This window comes from Hibiscus syriacus, unplaced genomic scaffold (assembly GCF_006381635.1).
Source record: "Hibiscus syriacus cultivar Baekdansim isolate YM2019G1 unplaced genomic scaffold, ASM638163v2 tig00116997_pilon, whole genome shotgun sequence".
Classification (NCBI taxonomy): Eukaryota; Viridiplantae; Streptophyta; class Magnoliopsida; order Malvales; family Malvaceae; genus Hibiscus; species Hibiscus syriacus.
This window is the reverse complement of record NW_024063513.1, coordinates 1,770,893-1,791,730: the sequence shown is the minus strand read 5'-3', so window position 1 is coordinate 1,791,730 and position 20,838 is coordinate 1,770,893. Positions and strand designations below refer to the sequence as shown.

The 20,838-nt window shown below is 37.6% G+C and overlaps 2 protein-coding genes and 1 pseudogene across 4 annotated transcripts; 1 reads left to right on the top strand and 2 right to left on the bottom strand.

The window, feature by feature from the left end:
• The first annotated feature begins 1,486 nt into the window (after positions 1–1,486).
• On the top strand, positions 1,487–2,062 carry LOC120193878 (annotated as a pseudogene).
• Positions 2,063–2,204: 142 nt separating this feature from the next.
• LOC120193955 lies at positions 2,205–6,538 on the bottom strand. 3 transcript variants are annotated; one of them, XR_005522920.1, is made up of 6 exons: positions 6,088–6,538; positions 5,797–6,011; positions 5,457–5,699; positions 5,036–5,360; positions 2,963–3,010; positions 2,205–2,883 (listed from the first exon to the last, which is right to left on the bottom strand). XR_005522920.1 is itself a non-coding variant. In XM_039196372.1 (4 exons), exons 1-4 carry the CDS (start codon positions 6,416–6,418, stop codon positions 5,103–5,105), a joined length of 1,047 nt encoding a protein of 348 aa, XP_039052303.1. In that variant the 5' UTR covers positions 6,419–6,538; the 3' UTR covers positions 4,747–5,102. The 3 variants fall into 3 exon arrangements, 1 of the variants encoding a protein (XP_039052303.1); XR_005522919.1 differs by having other exon boundaries at positions 2,205–3,010; XM_039196372.1 differs by lacking the exons at positions 2,205–2,883; positions 2,963–3,010 and having other exon boundaries at positions 4,747–5,360.
• A 2,660-nt stretch (positions 6,539–9,198) lies between these two features.
• LOC120194265 (cyclin-dependent kinases regulatory subunit 1-like) lies at positions 9,199–20,838 on the bottom strand. The gene is made up of 4 exons (XM_039196625.1): positions 20,745–20,838; positions 10,336–10,400; positions 10,162–10,222; positions 9,199–9,351 (listed from the first exon to the last, which is right to left on the bottom strand). The coding sequence occupies exons 1-4, from the start codon at positions 20,793–20,795 to the stop codon at positions 9,199–9,201; spliced, it is 330 nt and encodes a 109-aa protein (XP_039052556.1). The 5' UTR covers positions 20,796–20,838.

The window sequence follows — 20,838 nt, the reverse complement described above, 5'->3', positions numbered from 1 at the left end:
ATGACCACAATGATATCTGATAACATCGAAAATCCAAAACATGAGTCACTGAATTTACCCGTTGCTTCTCTGCTTCTACTTTCCTCCTCCATTTTCATTTCCCTGCGCCGGGGGGGAGGGGAGCCGTTAATTGTTTCCCCAATCATGTATGTTTATAAGTTTACTTCAAAATCAATGTAGATTAATCCTTCTATTTCTTAATCGAACTATTGTAAAATCAAGAAAAGGCAATACAAATTCAAAATAAAATTGAATGCTACTTCCGTAGCATCGTTTGGGTCTCCCAAGGCTGTGAAGCCATGAGAGTGTAGATGATGCTGTGACTGTAGCGCTTGTCATTGCCGCCCGCCTAGAAAATGCTTGGTCTCTTTTATCTTTGTTCTGTACCTCTGTAGTCTTATCCGTTATGCATTTGAATGTCAGTATTGGCAACCGTTTTGTATGTCATTTGGTCGTTTGAAATAATCTGGTAAATATAAATTTCTTGTGGTTATTATTATATTATCTTATTCCAATGGGTTATTAGCATTCTTTTTACTTATAATAATTTAGTTTGATTGAATTCTTACAAATTTTTGAAAGCTTATCGTTAAAGCTTCAAATCCATTTGTTTCTAAAAAAATTCTCGATTTTAGGATTTTCAGTATGTTTTATTTATTCAAGAAAAATCGTATGACTTAGTAACGCTAACAACTCATGGAAAAGAAATAATTCGTTCAGTGTATTGATAATAAATTGAATTTTTTAAATAAAAAAACAATAAATAGATTAAAACCTTTTAATTTAAAATGATTAGGATTTATTAATGGAAAATAGAATCTGATAATAAACTCGATTACGTGACTCTAATATATAAAAATATTATATAAATCTTCTTCACCATATTATCCGTAGTTCAGTCATAAGAAAATCACCATTTTATTTATTTTCTCCACTTTACCGTGATGCAAATTAATATACATGTAATTCAGGGTCAACACTTTTTATTCTAATCTCGTTAAAATTTTTGTGTTATTAATGTATGTGTCTATCCTTGATTTTTTTTTAAATCAATTACTATTTCAGGGTCAACACTTTTTATTCTTACCAACAATTAAAGATATACTATTTCAGGGTCAACACTTTTTATTCTTACCACAATTAAAGATAATCCTAAATAATGTTTTAGATATATTATAGTTATCATTAATTTTGTAAGTAAAAGGAAGGATTGAATTTCAATGGTAACTTGGAAATGTATGATTGGTTGTCATAATTTAGAATTTCAACACCCAACACACTTGACCCGCGAAAACGCTGGAAAATTTGGAAATGAAACAAAACCCCGCTTAAATTTTTTAAGTTCGACGACGAAAAAATCCTCTTAAATCCAACGGTTCCTATTTCACACGTCGATCCTTGCAAATCAATCCCCCCATCAGATCTCGTCCTTTGCCCTTTATATAATGAATTCACATACTACTTCTTCATTAATCACATTCAATACCAAAATATTATTGTGTTTTCTTTGTTGGAAGTCTCATTTCTCTGGAGTCAATTTCCTAAATGGCACCAAAAGCAAGAAAGAAGCCCGCCGAGAAGAAGCCAGCAGAAGAAAAAGGCCGAAAAGGCTCCGGCAGAGAAAAAGCCTAGAGCCGAGAAGAAACTCCCCAAGGAAGCCGGTGACAAGAAGAAGAAGCGATCCAAGAAGAGCGTTGAAACCTACAAGATCTACATCTTCAAGGTTCTGAAGCAAGTTCACCCTGATATCGGGATTTCGAGCAAGGCAATGGGGATAATGAACAGTTTCATCAACGACATTTTCGAGAAGCTTGCTCAGGAATCTTCGAGGCTAGCTCGTTACAATAAGAAGCCGACTATACGTCGGGAGATTCAAACGGCTGTGAGGTTGGTTCTGCCGGGGAGTTGGCCAAGCACGCTGTTTCTGAAGGGACTAAGGCTGTTACCAAGTTTACTAGTTCTTAAAGGTTTCTTTGTATAATTAGTAGCACTTAAGGTTTATTCTTCCATGGTGTTTCTCTATTTCCAGATCTTAAATTGAAATATAAAAATATCGGATTTATCAGCTGTTTATGCCCTTTTCTGCATTCTTCTCATTAAAGCATATAGAAGATTTCTTCAAGAGAAACTAAGGTTGGACTTTAGTTTGAATTCCTTGGTTTTGAAATGCTATTTTTTTTTTAATTTTGGGTTAGATGTTTTTCCCTACAGAAATAATTAAAAAATACCGACAGTTTTGTACAAAATTTTGTTAGCGGAGTCGAGGCAAATCCTGCACTTGTCAGATGTTAGTTCCGCTGTTTGGCTTCCATGGTCATTATCTCTCGTGATTCTTATCAAGCTCCGTTCTCAGGGCAGCTTCATCGGCCTTCAAACATGTAATGATCTTCTCCAAGCTATTGTGGTCCTTGCGTGCTTTGATACCAAAGTAGCCTTGAACAAGCAATTTCAAATATTCATGGCAAAGCCGACATCAAAATCACAGCGTTTAGCATCCATGATAGGGTCTCTCAACCTCCATATAATCTCTTCTGTAACTCGATCAAGCGTCAGATCTCCCATCTCCTTGATCGCAGCGCAAAGCAAAACAAATATTGTGTGAACGGTGATGCCACTCAATTTACAATTTTTCTTGATATCACCATAGACGTCGAAAACAGAACGAGCGGTGTGACCAGAGCTGATGGGATTTTGCAGTTGCTGACATTTTCCCAAGCGCCGTTAATAAATCTTTGAAGCTGTTGGTGTCCAAGTTGCTGGCAACGTTTTCATCGGTGACTTTAGCGATTAGTTGATCCACAAGAACATCAGAGTACTGCAAGTCAGGTGTTGCCCGCTCTCAGTGGTCAAAGAGTTTAGATTAATCCCACACTGATATGACACCTGAAGCATTATTATCTAGTTGAATCCAAGAAGAGAATGAAAAAAGAAAAAACCAAGAGGTGTAACGCATGAACCATACATTGCCAGAGTCGCCAATCAAGTCCAATAACTGCGATGTGCTCCTTTCCTGTAAATTGTGTTGTGCATCATGCAAACTTTCATGTCAAAGGAGCAAACTGATAACGCTTAATTTCAACCAAAATTTTACGGTAGGACATGTGACACCATTATAACATCATTTTTTCATATAAAATATAGGATATATGTACGACATAATAAGACAATACCAAATTATTTGTACATGCAAACATAATTATATTTTTTTTATTTAAGATTTTAGTTTAAAGTTTAAGTTTATCCCTCTTCTTTAAAAAATGGGTTTATTCCTCTTAATAATATCATTTGCAATATTCAAATCTAAGCTATCTCCTTAAAAGTAAATGAGTTTATACGTCAAGCTGGGTTGAACTAGGACTAATATTTTTTTCATGGCTTAATACAAAATTAAGTACTCCATTTATATCTTAAGAAAATTTTAGGTGAATAATATATATATATGTATATATATATATATTAAAAAGAGGTGTATTGGGTGTAACTTGACCTTAAGAAGAACCCTTTGTCCCCTTCTCACATACACATGTCAGACAATGATTTTTTTTAAATTACCATTATACCTCATACACCTGAAAGTGTAATGTTGGATACATTGGTCACCTATTTTTAGAAAAAAAAATTCTTTAAACACGTAAAGTTAACTTAAAGTAAATTTGAACACTAATTTTTACTAAGCCTTTTCTTTAAAGAAATTAAAATATTTTATGTTTGTTCAAATTTCCTAATCTTTTAAGGTGATTAAAAGTAGTATATGTTCTAAACACTCTCAACCATTTGACAATGAACGTTCAATCACCTTACTGCAGTTGTTGGTGCTCGAACCCGTGACCTCTAGGAACAACAATAATTTTTTTAACTAATGAGGTAAGTTGGTTCGTGCAAATTTGTCCTAATCTTAAATATGGGTCTAAAATTTTACTCAAATTTATTTATATCATAGATGATTAAACTAAACTTTTTTAAGAGAATATTCATTTAATATATTTTGGTTAATTAATTAATTATATACAAATTAATATATTTTTATGTTTACATTTAGTGTTGTATATATTGTATATTTAATGTTTACACAATACAGATCATATGATATACTACAAAAATAATATAGTATATTATAAATTTACATGTGTACCACTACTTTCTTATCTTTTGAATATTGAAGCTTAAGTATACTTATATTTTAATCAAAGTTTTTTTTTTTGGAGTAGAAGACCATTTGATACTGTTACCTAAACCCTTCAACTGTTAGGTTTAGACCGTAATAGTATGACCTTCCAACGGTTCTCCGAAGGTGTACGTACGATGTTAAAAGTTGGGAGTTCAAAGTGCTTTGAGCCTTTGACACGTTTACATGGTTGGGAGTCTCGAATATTAGTGAAAATGACCAAAAGTTTTTTTTCTTTCAAAATAGGTATAAAATGTTCAAATTTTTTTAATCTAAGTACTTAAAGTATTCTTTAATTAATGGCATATGTTATTCTTTTAGAATTTGGATGAAAAGGTTTGAATAATTTAAGTACCTATTTTGACATAAAATACTTTAGGCACCTATTTTGACAAAAAATGAAAACTTTATGTACTTATTTTGACCAAAAGATAGTAGGTACTTAAATAAAATGTATGTATTTTAGTTACTTGTGATATAAGCCTAGAAATTATGATCCACAGCACGTCTCCCTTCTCTAATTCTTCCTCTTTTTCCTATCTTCCTCGTACAGTTTTTCCCGGTCTCCATTATTTTTAGTCTTCCTTTGACGATACCCTTATTTTGATGGTATCTGAGTTTGTTTTTATAGTTATATCGAGGCGTATACTGGCTATGTTGGTTTTATAGGTTATTTGGGAGGTTAGTGAGTTCTACATAAGTAAAGCATCCAGGAAAATTATAACAACCGAAAGAGTAGTGCATGCAAAATTAATTCGTTAGGCTTTGGAAATTTCAGCAGCAGTAATTGTCCTCCACGCTTCAACTCTAAAGCATGTGTACTGGAATGATGACATAGATTGAACGTGTGTGACATGAAGAGGAACATACCAGTGGAAGTTGGTTTTGGTTCACCGTGTGCTTATGCTTTTCGAATTGCAACTCCATTTTCTTTAGCCTATGATTTCGGCTCAATTTCATCTATTCCGCCAAATTTCGACTTTATTTGGTTGAATCTACGTAATTCGTCCCCCATTTCCTTCCATTTTTGCAGTATGGACCCTATTTCGTGAATTCCCAACTTAGATTTGATTTCATTTAGTTTACGGGACTCGGCCTCCATTACCATGAATCTATCCAACATGGACTCCATTTTCTCAATTCCTCCGTACTTGGATTTCATTGATTCCAGTCGATTGAACTGTGCCTCCAATTGCTTTACATTCGCATTAAAAATCGTAAGTTAAAGAATCTAACATGATGCAAGTAATAAAAAACTCGTCAAACTGAAAACTACAGCTCACAAAGATACCTTAAATTTATCCAACTTGAACTCCATTTGGTCAATTCCCCCATACTTTGACTTCATTTGTCCTAATCGATTCAGCTCGGTTTCAAATAATTGGCGATCTACCTCTTTTTGTTGTATTCTACGTAACTCAGAGTTCATGTGGTTCATCTGCGACTCCATTTCATCAATCCCCCCAAATCTGGACGCAACTTCCATTACTCTATCGTACTCAGGCTTCATCCTCCTATGCTCCGTTACCTCCCTCTTCATTTGTAAATTTTAAAATAAATAAAAAAACACAAGGTTAGCGATACTATGACATTAGTAACTTGTGTATGGAAATCGGAGACGTTTCATTTACCCTAATGTCCGCTCTATACTTCTTATCCGCATCTCTTTTTTTCTGCACTCTTTCGTCCTCTTTACTGGGGATGATCTTTCGACGCTTCCTTCCAGGGCAGGCTTGAGATGGTGTCCCTTCTTTTTCGAGATGGCTAGGTGTTACCCTTGGTTCGTCTGAAGCTTCTTCAACGAGATCCCGGTGAGTTGGGTCGGGTTCAATACTCTGAGCTCCATCTGCAACGTTTCCTTCAGAGTTATGATGAGAATTGAAGCGCTGTGGCAACACGTTAGCGTTATGACTTATGAATACCTTCTCCTTCTTCTGGCGACGGCCTAGGCGTTGAATATGATTCCCAATTCGGATTCGTTTCTCTAGTTTGCGTGATAGATCCAAATCCTTGCCGGAACAGCTCCTCGTCTTCGTCTTCATCAAAAAGTTTGGAAAGAGTCAACTGGCGGATATAGCCGGGAGAATAAAAAAATCCCCAATTATCATTGGAACATTCCCCGGGAGCCAAAGAACTGGCACCCATTACAGCGTAAGGCGCTGGCGACTGAGACCTCAACCGGTGATTTGCACTAGTTAAGTCCTCCTGCTGTGTCAACTTGTTTAGATTTTCTTGCTCTGACTGCTTCGACATAGCTTCCCGAGCAGAGGCAGAATACGGAATCGGTTTGAATTCGATTCAGATGCTAAACACGAGCAAGAAGCGTGGAGGCTTGAAAGGGGAGAAGAGGAAAAATAAACAAGTAGAGAGCGCCCAAGGTTGCTGCTGAGGCCTGAGAGCCTGGAACCTATATATAGTGGTCGTTGAGATTGAGAGCTACTACTGTGGGGATTTATTTATCGGTCGCGCGGTTTTCACCCTTTACAGGGAAAAGAAGAAGAAACTCGCGCGTTAGTATGGTCCCGGGGACATCGGCCGACATGCCTGTAGCAGATAAACATTATAAATAAATTAACGATTTCATTGGACGGGCATTCCGCGAGGAATGAAAATGAAATGTCCAAAAAATAAAAATAAAAAAGGTCCGTTTTCTTATTTTTGGCTCGAGTTCCATTCAGTGGAAATATTTGGGGTTTGACCTTTCTTCAACCCATTAAACGATTGTTTTAAATTATTTGAAAAATTAAAATATAATTTCAGGTATACGAACGCTCGTAGTCTCTGACCGATCGGCTTCCTTTCGAACGAGCTCATCTTTTTGAGTGGAAAAGTCTAGGTAGTGACGTGTTCAATGTTTTCCCTTCTTTTTATTGTTTTTTTAATATAATTCTGAGTGGCAAATCACGCCATGCATTGCCGGTTGTCCAATGACCACTTCTCTCACCTTATGCCTTCGTTCGTTCGGGGTAACTTTTAATTAACGCTCGGTTAGACTTTGTCACATGGATGGATAAACTTCTTTTAAAAACTTAATATATTCGATTTTTCAAAAAATAAAACAAGTGATTCTTCTCGTACGGTTGTCTAGACATCTCCGAATATTTTATGTTAGTTCTTCATCCTTTTAAGAATTATTTTTAAAAATATATATATGAGTGTGAAAAATATTATATGAGCTTATCATATGTATTGTTATATGTATAATTAAACTTTTAAATATAATATAGACATTCGATCCATTTTTATTGTATAAATTTCATTAATTTACGCTCATTTATAGTCCAACTTTTCATATTTGTTTATTTATTTTTGATCAAGCAAAATCTTAATCATAGTTTGACAACTAGACTTTGGGAGTCGGTTTATATCCCAAAGAGCTCGAGGGTGTGGGCATCCAATTCAACTAACACGTGACGGTTGTGGCTGCGGTATGTCGCGAGTGGGATGATGACTGTGAACGAATGCAAGATTAGAAATGGTCAAAGATGTTTGACTCCGCTATTTCTTTCGTCCCCTGTAGGCTGCAACAAGAGGACTAGAAAATGATTTTATCATTTAAATTTTTTAATGCTTAATTTTTCATTTTAACCCCTAAATATATTGTTGTGGTTAAATAGAGCCAGATCAATTGAATAAGAACAATATAATAATTTCCACTCATATATATAATATTATAAATATTTATATAAAACTTATTCGAATCATTTAATTATGATGGACCAGACAAACTTATAGGCCTCAGCCTATACACTAACCAGGCAATAAGCCCAAGAGAAAGAAAACAAGGACAGATCATGAAACTAAATTTATAATCATGAACTGAATTTTCACTGGTCGTGAAAAGACACCATCAAATTATACTCATTTTTGAAATTGTATTTGAATAATTTATTAAAAAAAATCATAGATGTTGGCTTCTGAAATATTGGTCATTAAAAAATAAAAATAAAAAATCATTGACGATAGACACCTTCGTATAAATTTCCTCCTTGGAAATGAGAAGGCGGCTGAGTTTGTCAATTATTAATCCTAGAAAACAAAATCACTTGAAAGTACGAGTGTTTATGATTAGGTTAAAATTGTATTATCCGATTAAATCGAAATTTCAAATGGTTAATCGATCAATTAATTTTAAATTTAATTGATTAACGATTAATAATTTTTTTAAACTTCGACTATCTATTAATTTGGTTAAAAATAGATTAATTAATGATATTAACCAAAATTATTAAATATTTAATATATTATTTAGCTCTAAGGATGTTTAAACTTTGTCTTTAACCAAATTAATCAAATAAGTTAAAAATATTAAATATATATTATTTATAAACTATTTATAAATTTGATTAATTTGATTAACCAACCAATTAACCAAACTCTGACCAGTTAATTTTTTTGCAAAAAAATTCAGTTCGTTTAGCAGTTATAGAAAAAACATTTGATTAATAAATTTTAAATAATTCAATTCAATTGGTTAACCAAATTAACCGATTGAACACCCCTACTCGAAGGAGCAATCACAAACTTTTCTTTTGATTAATCTAGAGGTGATTATAAGTGATAATATATGTTCTAAAAACATTGAACTATTTGATAATGTACACTCAAATACGATACAGTTGTTGGAGTTTGAATCCAGAACCTTTAGAAATAATAATAATCATTTTAAACATTGAGATAACTTAATTCGTATAGAGCAACCACAAACTTATGGCAGGCGTAAAACATATACAAAATATATTACGGAGTAAAATATATCACAAGACTAATAAATAATCCTAAATACTTGAAAAACAATATCATATCACACACATTATTAACTTTTTCAAATTTAATATATAAACGTATAACACTTAAGATTCAGGAGGGAAGAAAAATACTCATCCTTGCCAAGAAAATAAGAAGCAGAGTCCGAATGACATTAGGAGGTCGATAAACAAAGCAAGAAGCAAGCCTGACCCGGAATTCTCCAAAGTAGAGAACTAAAATACAAAACAATCCAGCGATTCCACGACACCCAAACTGTTCGGTCTTTAGGAAGAGAATAACGCTAACAAAGTACTTTGGTTCTGTTGCTGCTGATAATTGAGAGGTCTCCTGAAGAGCATGATGTGTGGTTCGGGGCGATGAAATGCATAATGGACCCAACCCCGACTCTGCTGCACACCAATAGCTCGCCATTCATTCTACAAAACGACAGCAACATGAACCAAAATCAGAATTACTGCAAACCTAGAAAAACCCAAAACAACTAATAGATGGCAAAACATCATCAATACTTTAGGCCTAAAACAAAGGAAATATGGAGCCATATGGACAAGATACGAATATATAATGACTTGAAAATCTTAGTTTATTCATTGAATCATACTTCAAAACTATGGCAATTGATACAAACCTATCTGGCCCTATAAGATAGGATTCGTATATTCAAGAAATATAAAGTCATGCTAATGGGCAAGTACAGGATCAAGTCAACTACTCATGCTTCTGTGCAACACAAATTTTTGTGCTTTTGTAGTTCATTCATCCAATCCTATAGCGCAAGAATTGTCAAGAAGACAACTCCGAAGCTATGCATTTCACAAGTATGGACACAAGTAAAAATTTACTGGCTTTTCCCCAGAGAATTTACAATTCAATAGGTCCCCAAGTAAAAAAAATATTTCTGGCTTTTCCTCTGCCTCAAGGCAACAGTTTACGTTCATGAAACAATTACTTACATAAGATAAAAAATTGGTACAAAAATCGTAGTGAATGCGATGAGTTGCTCCATTGCGAGGCAGTTATACACATTTGCATAAATCATGCACACACAAACGCAGAACTCAAATTATAGTTACTAATAATCAATTTCCAGGACGGGCAGCGAGCTAAGCGAACTATTTCTTACAAAAAAACTAAATCTTAAATAAAGAGGCCAATAAAATCAACTTTTATAACATAAACAAAAATGCTTCAAAAAGACGTGTTAAGCCCGAACAAAACAAACATACTTCAGAGAGGAGGCGATTCTTGGGGAGAAGTTTGGCCACTTCAGGAGGAAGAACGACATGCCTGTACAGCAACCACCACAAAAGGGGGGAAATCAAAACATGACATTCAGAAACTTCAAACAGAATAAAGAAAAGATCAAATCCAGCAAAAATCAAGATGAAATTAAGTTCGACCTGTACTCATAAGTGTCATCGAAGTACTTCTCAGAGTATTGAATCTGACCCATTTTTCGGTTTTGCTGCAAAGGAAACAATAAAATAAATTGCCTTATTCATAGATTTCTATAATTTAGTCTCCATTCCGATTTCTAGTTTGGATCTTAAAAAATGAAACAATGAAAGCAAATAAATAAATCAAGCAGCGAAGATCATACAATCTTTTATGAAGCTTAAAAAAAATGAAATTATTTACTAAAACGAAAAGAACGGCAGTGTAGCGTACCTTAGAATGAGAGCTAAAGGAAGATGAAAGGTAGAGAACTAATTGGGATTATTATATTAATATAAAAGAGTGACAAAGGCATAATATATTTAGCGAATGGAAGGGCAAAGGGTATTAGTATTACTCGAACTTATTATATCATATGCTTGATTTATTAAGTAGAAAATTTTAAAACTTCAAATTTTAGATTCTCCCGCTAATTTAGATCAGCAATATTATTGGGGATAAATAGTTATTCAAAAAGGTCAAATATTCGAATTTATTTTGATAGTATTTGCCGTTCAAACTATATCTCTACCTCCACCCGTAAAAAATTATGAATAAGCAAATAAATATGGGATTTTAATATTCTGTTGTGCAACAATAATTTCTCCAAGAAAATCAAGAATTCGTCCGAGTTGGTGAAAATACAAGGCGGCCCCCGCCAATCACCATGGTGACACAGGCGGAGGAAGTGAGCACTGGCAGCAAAAGGCCATGAACAATTCCAAGCATCGATCAAGATGGAGAAAAAGCTCCTGAAGAGATACAATCACAAATTATCCATTCTTTACAGGGATGTTCAACAGTGCAACAAGAATCGAAGTTGAAGATGTTGAATCGGATGAAGAAAGTGATCCTGAAATTGACCACATTCCTACAATCAAGATTGACAAATAAGTTAAATAAAAATCCGAAGACCATAGAGGAAAGCTCTCATAATAAAACTATTGGGAAAATCAATTGCTTACAAGACTTTAATTAGCAGGAATACTGCTTTATGGAAACTAAAAAGTGACTTTGATTATATTGATTTGGGGAACGACTACTATGCCATCAAATGGATAGAGTGAAGGTATTGATAGAAGGGCCATGGAAGATTATGGACCACTATTTGACGGTTCAAAAATGAAAACCAAATTTCTTATCTGAAAAGAAAAACGTTTCTTCAACAGCGGTTTGGGTACATATCCCGGGCTTACCAATCGAATACTTTGATGAAAGTGTGTTTGTTAAGATCGGGAAAGCAATTGGAACACCTATAAAGTTGGATTATAGAATGTGTTGAAATTGCACTCTATATGTTTCTATTGTGGTCTAGACGGGCACAAAACGGAGCAATGCCCGGTGAGAATTATCGATGTGGGTCAACAAGAAAAAAAATCAAGAGGAACAACCTACTGCAGAATCTCAAAATCCTTATAACAACTCTAACTCTGAAAACCAAAAAGAAGAAAAGTAATAGCCCATGGATGTTGGTGCAAAGAAGACAAAAAGGGTTAAAAGGATACCCAAAAATCACAAACAAAAATAATCAAAACCACAAATATAAAATTAAGTTTCAAGCCCTGGACGATGAAATAGAAAACCCAAAGAATGGAAGAGAGGAAGATGAGATCAACAGGGATGCAAAGGAAGTTCAAAATACAACCCGTAATACACCAAGAGTTGAAGGGAAAGAGGCCCAAAATTATAAACATATAAGAAGAGGAGGAAAAGGAAAATCGAAAATGAATATGAACATAGGGGGCACTATATATGGCACTAGTAAAGACTTTGATCTGAAGAATAGAGAATGGAACTCTGTGAGTAAAGCTGAAATTAGTAAGATCCCGAATATAACAGAGGGCATGAATCCTGAGATCAGACAAAATAGAATTGATGAGATGGAAGTTGAAAGGCAACAAGAAATAAATGGTGAAAAAATTAATCAACATCAAAGTTCGAAGGTTGTAGTGTTGACACCTCCACAAGCAATGAAAGAGTAAAAGAACATGAAAACATTATGTTTTCCCCATAACCTCCAGAGATTCAGGAAATACAAAACTACAACACCGCGATCCAATGAAGGTTATATCATGGAATTGTTGAGGAGTGGAAAATTGAGAGTTCACCAGAAATTGCAAAGAACTTCTGATTTGTGAAAATCTTGAGGTTTTTTGTTTAATGGAAATTAAAGTTGGAAATGGTATGGGTGATGTCATCAGAAGAAAATTGAGATTTGAGAACAACTTTGAAGTTCCTACCCAAGGTATGCGTAGGGGTATTATTGTTTTATGGAAATCGAGTATGACAAATACGAAAGTTCTCTACAACACAAATCAATTTTTACCAGGAAGACATACTTCTGACAACATTCATGTTGTGCAGGAAGCTGTTTCACTCTCTCAAATCTTTAAGGATGGAAAGAGGTCGTGATCATGAAGATAGACCTACAGAAGACCTATGATAAAGTAAATTGGCAATTCCTAAAGGAGACATTGGAAACTTTTCATCTGTCTGAGAGACTAATTGAGTTGATAATATTCTGTATCAAAAATAGCTCGATCGAACCATTATGGAATGACGAGAAAACAAAGTGTTTCAAACCATAGCAAGGACTCAGACAGGGAGATCCCTTATCACCCTACTTGTTTATTTTAGTTATGAACCAATTATCACATATTATTCTCTAAAAAATTGAAAGAAAATAATGGAAACTATCAAACTTTCAAAATGGGGTACTAATCTTAGCTAATTTTTTTGCAGATGATTTATTATTATATTTTTTTAGGCCTCAAGGGAGCAAGTTATAGAGGTGAAAAGTTACTTACGGATCTTTAGTAATACTTCTGGATTAGAGATCAACCTTTAGAAGTCGAAATTATTTGTTTCAACAAACATCAACACTAATATGACTTACCAGATTAGTCAATTTAGTGGCATCCCTAGAACCGATAACTTGGGAGTGTATTTGGGGGTCCCTATTCTAAAAAAAGGGGAAATAACAACACTTATGCTCTGATTGAGAATGATGGTTGGATGAAAGGGTAAGGTTCTATAGTTAGCGGGCATAAAACACTGATTCAAGCCGTGATTGCTGCTATACTCATTCATACCACGCAGACTGTTACGCTCCCCGTTTCAACATGCAACACATTGGATAAATTGAACAGTAATTTCTTATGGGGATGAAGTAAAAAATTTGATCATAAGCACCTTGTTAACTGGGACACTGTGCAGACCCAAATATGCATGTGGAATTGGGTTAAGAAAGACAAAAGATATGAACTTAGCCCTGCTAGATAAAAATGGCTGGATGATGATTGAGGAGAAAGATAGTCTTTGGTGTAAAATCTTCAGTGAAAAATATCTGAAGGGAGAAAAAATTTTAGAAACAAAATTTCAAGGAAAATGTTATGCTACTTGGAGAGGCATCATGAATACCAAGGACTTTATAAGAAAAGATTGTAAACACCAAATCAAGTCGGGAGAAAATAGTAAGTTCTAGAAGGATTGATGGATAGATGACACCCCATTGAGGTATAAAGTCCCAGGAAGAGAGGAAGATGACACCAAAGTAGCCGAGTTATATAAATGACGATCATCATGGAATATTCTTGTGTTGAAGAGCTTACTTCCTGAAGATCGATTTAATCAAATTAGAAGTGTACCTCTACGGGGAATGGACACTGGAAATTCTGAAGACATAATTCTCTGGGGTTTTGCTAAAGATGGAAACTTTTAAGTAAAATTAACAAATAAAGCAATAGTAAACGCAAATCTTTCGAGCCAACAGATAAATGATCTGGATTGGATTTGGAAAGTTAATACTACTGAAAGAATAAGAGTATTTATCTGGCTCACTATTCTGAATATACTAAACACGAACGAAATAAGGGTAAAAAAGAAGATGACTCAAGAAAACCAGTGTAAACATTGTGATGCAAGGGGATCCGAGACAGATGATGCTGAGCTGTCAGATTGCACGTTGATGGCGCTGAGATACCATGAGTTGGCAGATCAACGCAAAGGCGGGAATTGATTGTGACATGTTCTTCATTGGTGTCGTTTTGAGTATGTTTCAGTCTTTTGGCCTTAACTTTGGCTACAGATGTCAGAATCGCGCATAAGACCCCAATCCGGAAAGCTCTTTTCGATGCGCACACTCTCCACATTGAGCTACGCTCCATGTGACCTTTTTTTCAACCTCAAATTCTTCCGTTTTCCCCTCCAAGTCATTAGATTTAGATATTTTTTTACTATTTATGGTAATATTTCGATTGTTAATTAGGAAGTCAATTTAAATCCGATTTAGGCCGGATTTTTGGGAGATTGCTTATTTTATTTCGAATTTCAATTTAGAGTGATTTTCGGGATTTTGCTATTTTTGGCAAAATTCGAATAAAGACGATTTTTGGCTATAACAGTTCGGCTTGTGGACTGCTTTTTGGCATTGTTTGATTTTATAATATTTTATTAAACCCTAGAGACTTTTTTCTCTGGTTTTTGGGCGAATTTTCTCTTGTGAATCGTCTGTCGGAGCTAGCCTACAGGATAATCACTATTCTGTCTGGCGTCAGTTGGTGTCAGAGCTTCAACATCTTCTTGGGAAATTTCACCAGTTTCAATGGCTGGATGTCGTGGTCGTCGTGAGCAGGTTCCGAATGAGGAAGCCCAACGCCGTGATCGCAGCGTTCAGGATGTGATGATTGCGGATTTGCAGAGGCAAGTCGCAGAATTAACCCAGCGCCTGGCGGCGCAGGATTTCGAGGATCGTGAGGCCTCTGATCACGATACCAATTCCACTTTCGAAAACCCATATCACAATCGCGCAAGATTCCGGGAGCACCGTGGTCGGGAGGAGCGTCATGGAGGCCTCGATTTTCGGGTCGATCTCCCTGAGTTTTCTGATACGTTACAGGCCGAGGGATTCGTGGATTGGATTAATGAAGTGGAGCGTATTTTTGAATATAAGGAAGTCCCCGATCGTGTGAAAGTGAAACTGATCGCCATCAAACTCAAGGGCAGAGCATCTGCGTGGTGGGAACAGTTACGACGTTCACGAGAAAGACATGGCAAAGCCAAGATCACTGATTGGGAGAAGATAAAAAAGAAGATGAAGGGCCACTTCTTTCCCTTCGGCTACACGCAAACCTTATTTCAGCAACTTCATGCGTTGAGGCAAGGCGCGCGATCAGTCGATGATTACACGGAGGAGTTTTACCAATTGGTCGCCCGGAACGATTTATCTGAGACGGAGGAGCAGATGGTGGCGCGATATTTGGGGGGTTTACGCCAGCCCTTGCAAGATGTCCTCAGCCTTCATTCACTGTGGAGTGTTTCGAAAGCATACCAGCGTGCACTTGCTGTTGAAAAACAGTAAAATAGGAGACCAGTGATCAGGAGCGATCACAACAGTCGACCAGTTCGCCCTCAGGAGTCCCGTCCTGCTCAGCAGCCACCGCAGCGTAATTCTAACCCTACTATTAGATGTTTTCGTTGTGGTGAACAAGGGCATAGGGCGACTGATTGCAGGAAGCCTGCTAGTCAAAAGGGCAAAAATTTGTTGATTGAGGAAAACGTGGAAGACGAGACTGAAGAGATTGGCGAACCCGTGTATGACGATGATGAGACTGATGATGTGCTGTATGGAGATGGTCATGAGACTCTGGTCGTTCGCAAGATTCTACTTACCCCAAGGGCGATTCAGGGGACGATTGGTTAGTCAAAAGGGCAAAAATTTGTTGATTGAGGAAAAACGTGGAAGACGAGACTGAAGAGATTGGCGAACCCGTGTATGACGATGATGAGACTGATGATGTGCTGTATGGAGATGGTCATGAGACTCTGGTCGTTCGCAAGATTCTACTTACCCCCAAGGGCGATTCAGGGGACGATTGGTGAGAACCAATATTTTCCCACGACTGCACAGTTGCAGATAAAGTCTGCAAAATGATCATTGACAACGGCAGTTGTGAGAATGTAGTGTCCGAGGAGGTTGTCCAGAAATTGCAGTTGAAGACGGACCGTCATCCTAAGCCATACAAGTTGTCATGGCTAAATAAAGACAGTGAGGTAACAGTTGATAGGCGATGCCTCGTGTCTTTTTCAATTGGTAGAAAATATTTTGATAATGCCTGGTGTGATGTGTGTCTATGGATGCGTGTCATATATTGTTGGGTCGACCTTGGCAGTATGATCGCAGTGTCATTCATGATGGACGGAAGAATACATATTCCCTTAGCATCAAGGGAAAAAAGATTGTGTTGGCACCCCGGCGGAAGGACTTACTCCTACCCAGTAACCCATAATACTAATCTGCTTTCTATGTCCAGGTTTTTAGATGAGATTAAGCATGGCGGCGTGGTCTATGCCTTGCTACCTTGCGAGAACAATGCAGTAGGCGTGGATACAGATTTACCAGTAGAGGTGCAGCGGCTGCTGGCATAATTCTCTAACTTGATGCCAGAGGATCTTCCTCCTGGACTACCACCTATGAGGGATATTCAGCATCAAATTGACCTTGTTCCTGGGTCAAGTTTGCCAAATCGACCAGCATATCGCCTCAGTCCCAAGGAGGCTGAAGAGTTGCAGCGACAGGTGGAAGAGTTGTTGGAGAGGGGCTATATCCGAGAGAGTATGAGCCCATGTGCAATCCCTGCTCTGTTAGTGCCAAAGAAAGATGGTTCTTGGCGTATGTGTGTTGACAGCCGAGCGATCAACAGAATTACAGTGAAGTACCGGTTTCCAATTCCCCGTCTAGATGATATGTTGGATCAACTATCTGGTTCTAAGGTCTTCTCAAAAATTGACCTTAAGAGCGGTTACCACCAAATCAGAATAAGGCCTGGAGATGAGTGGAAGACGGCGTTTAAAACGCCACAAGGGTTGTATGAGTGGATGGTCATGCCTTTTGGGTTATCCAATGCGCCCAGTACGTTCATGAGATTTATGCATCAGGTCTTGCGGCCTTTTATGGGGAAATTTGTTGTAGTTTACTTCGATGATATCCTCGTTTATAGTCCGACATGGACTTCACACTTCGATCACCTCCGTGCTGTTTTTGAGATGCTGAAAACGGAGTGCTTGTTTGTCAATCAAAAGAAGTGTTCTTTCTTCACTACTTCTGTGACTTTTCTTGGTTTTGTTGTGTCTGATGGTGTTCATACAGATCAGTCAAAGATAGATGCAGTTGGAGTGGCCCAGACCAAGAACCTTACATCCGAAGTTTCCATGGCTTGGCGTCTTTTTACCGCCGATTCATTAGAAATTTCAGTACTCTGATCGCCCCTATCACAGAGTGCCTCAAGGGGCGTGATTTCCAGTGGTCTGAGGAGGCAGAGGCCAGTTTTCAACTGGTCAAGCAGAAGATGACCGAGGCTCCAGTTTGGCACTTCCAGATTTTGACAAAGTGTTCGAGGTAAATTGTGATGCATCTGGCGTTGGCATTGGTGGTGTTCTGAGTCAGGCAGGTCGTCCGGTTGCTTTTTTCAGTTAGAAGCTATCGGGATCAAAGAAAAATTATTCCACTTATGATCTGGAGTTCTATGCCATAGTTCAGTCCCTGAAGCATTGGCGTCACTACCTAGTACAGAAGGAGTTTATTCTGTTTACCGATCATGAGGCCTTAAAGTACATCAATGGCCAACACAAGCTGAGTAGACGTCATGCCAAGTGGGTAGCATACTTGCAAGAATTCACTTTTACGCTGAGGCACCAAGCAGGGAGTTTGAACCACGTCGCAGATGCCCTGAGCCGTCGTACCTTACTTCTCACCACCATGAGTGCTAAAGTTGCAGGATTTGAGACGTTCACAGATATGTATGCAGCTGATCCTTCCTTTGAAGGATATTTCAGGAGGTAACTGAGGGTCACCGTCATGATTTTGTTTTGCATAATGGGTATCTGTTTCGTGGATTACAGTTGTGCATTCCAGATTGTTCGTTGAGGCAGCAAATTATAAGTGAACTCCATAATGAGGGACACTTTGGCCGAGATAAGACATTGGCCCTTATCTCTTCTGAATTTTATTGGCCCAAGTTGACTAGTGATGTGGCCCATTATGTGGACCGTTGTTATGTGTGCCAGCGGTCTAAGGGAGTTCTCACCAATGCGGGATTGTACACTCCCTTACCTATTCCTGAAGCTCCTTGATTCGATGTCAGCATGGATTTTGTACTAGGCTTACCCCGCACCCAAAGGGCCTCTGATTCTATCTTTGTTGTGGTTGACAGGTTTTCCAAGATGGCTCATTTTGTAGCTTGCAGAAAGACTATGGATGCTGACCGGATTGGCCATCTCTATTTCAAGGAGATTGTGCGTTTACATGGTGTTCCTCGATCCATCACTTCAGATCGTGATACTAAGTTCATCAGTCATTTCTGGAAGAGCCTGTGGGGGAAACTGGGAACGCAGTTGAATTTTAGTAACGCCTACCACCCCCAGACGGATGGCCAGACCGAGGTGGTGAACCGAAATTTGGGAAACCTTTTGAGGTGTTTGGCAGGAACGAAGCCGAAGCAGTGGGATTTGGCATTGCCTCAGGCAGAATTTGCCTACAGCAGATCAAAAAACAGAACCACAGGTTTAAGTCCATTTGAGATTGTCTATGGTCAGAACCCATCCGGGGTGTTGGACTTAGCCCCTATTCCACGTATAAGACGTTTCAGTCCTAAAGCAGATGAGATGGCAAAGTATCTTCGGGGTATCCATGAGCAAGTGAAACAGACCATTCATGAGAGCAATACCAAGTACAAGACTCGGGTCGACAATCATCGTCGTCAGGTACTTTTTGATGTTGGTGATTTTGTTTGGGCTGTATTAACTCGGGATCGTTTTCCTGTTAGTGAGTATAATAAGCTTAAGGATCGGAAGATTGGACCTTGTGAGGTCGTGCAGAAGATCAATGATAATGCTTACAGGTTGCGACTTCCCAGTCACTTGAAGACTTCTGATGTCTTTAATGTGAAGCACTTGAGTCATTGTTTTGTGGATCTTGTTGACACTACTCTGAACTCGAGGACGAGTTCTTTCCAACCCGGGGTGACTGATGCAGGGGGATCCGAGACAGATGATGCTGAGTTGTCAGATTGCACGTTGATGGCGCTGAGATACCATGAGTTGGCAGATCAGCGCAAAGGCGGGAATTGATTGTGACATGTTCCTCATTGGTGTCGTTTTGAGTATGTTTCAGTCTTTTGGCCATAACTTTGGCTACAGGTGCCAGAATCGCGCATAAGACCCCAATCCGGAAAGTTCTTTTCGATGCGCACGCTCTCCACATTGAGCTACGCTCCATGTGACATTTTTTTCAACCTCAAATTCTTTCGTTTTCCCCTCCTGATCACTAGATTTAGTTATTTTTTTCTATTTATGGTAATATTTCGATTGTTAATTAGAAAGTCAATTTAAATCCGATTTAGGCCGGATTTTTGGGAGATTGCTTATTTTATTTCGAATTTTAATTTAGAGTGATTTTCGAGATTTTGCTATTTTTGGCAAAATTCGAATAAAGACGATTTTTTGCTATAACAGTCCGGCTTGTAGACTGTTTTTTGGAATTGTTTGATTTTATAATATTTTATTAAACCCTAGAGACTTTTTTCTCTGGTTTTTGGACGAATTTTCTCTTGTGTATCGTCTGTCGGAGCTAGCCTACAGGATAATCACTATTCTGTCTGGCGTCACATTGCCAGAGAATTATCGAATCGATTGAACACATACTGAGAGAGTGCAAAGTAGCGAAAGAGGTGTGGGAGAAGACCGAAGTGATGAGTCAAGATGTGAGCTTCAAATCTAGGGTTTTTGAAGAATGGATGAGATGGAATTGTCGATCAGAAAAAGTGACCAAAGATGGAATAGGTTGGGGAACTCAGTTTTCTACAATCATATGGAGCTTATGAAAAACCAGAAACGAAGCAATATTTAAAAATAATAATCCCAACACAGCTCAGTTGATAAACTACAACAATAATTTGGCAAAAGAAATCACCCAAACAAAGAACAACATAAAACAGATGATTACTCGTGAACCCAAATGAGTAAAATGGAGGAAACCATCAATTGGACACTGGATCTTGAACTCAGACGGGGCTTACAGAGCAAACATGGGCATGGCTACCGCATGTCGTCTGAAAAGAGATGAAAATGGAAAATCGGTGCTCGGGTTTATGGTAAATCTTGACAAAACAACGATCATCATGGGCAAAATTTGGGGTATAAGAGAAGGATTGAACCTTGTGAAAGCCTTGGGAGCGACAAACTTAATAGTCGAAACAGATGCTCGATGGGCAGTCGAAGCGATACATGGAGATAAATCGACCAACATGATAAATGAAATTCTTATCAGTGACAGTCAAAAAATGGTAAAAGAATGATGGGTTAAGGAAGTTCGACATACCTGAAGGGTAGGAAATCGTTGCGTGGATCGGATGGCACACCTATCTTCCATACGAACCGATGGGACGCTCTGGGTTGAGGAGCCACCAAATGAA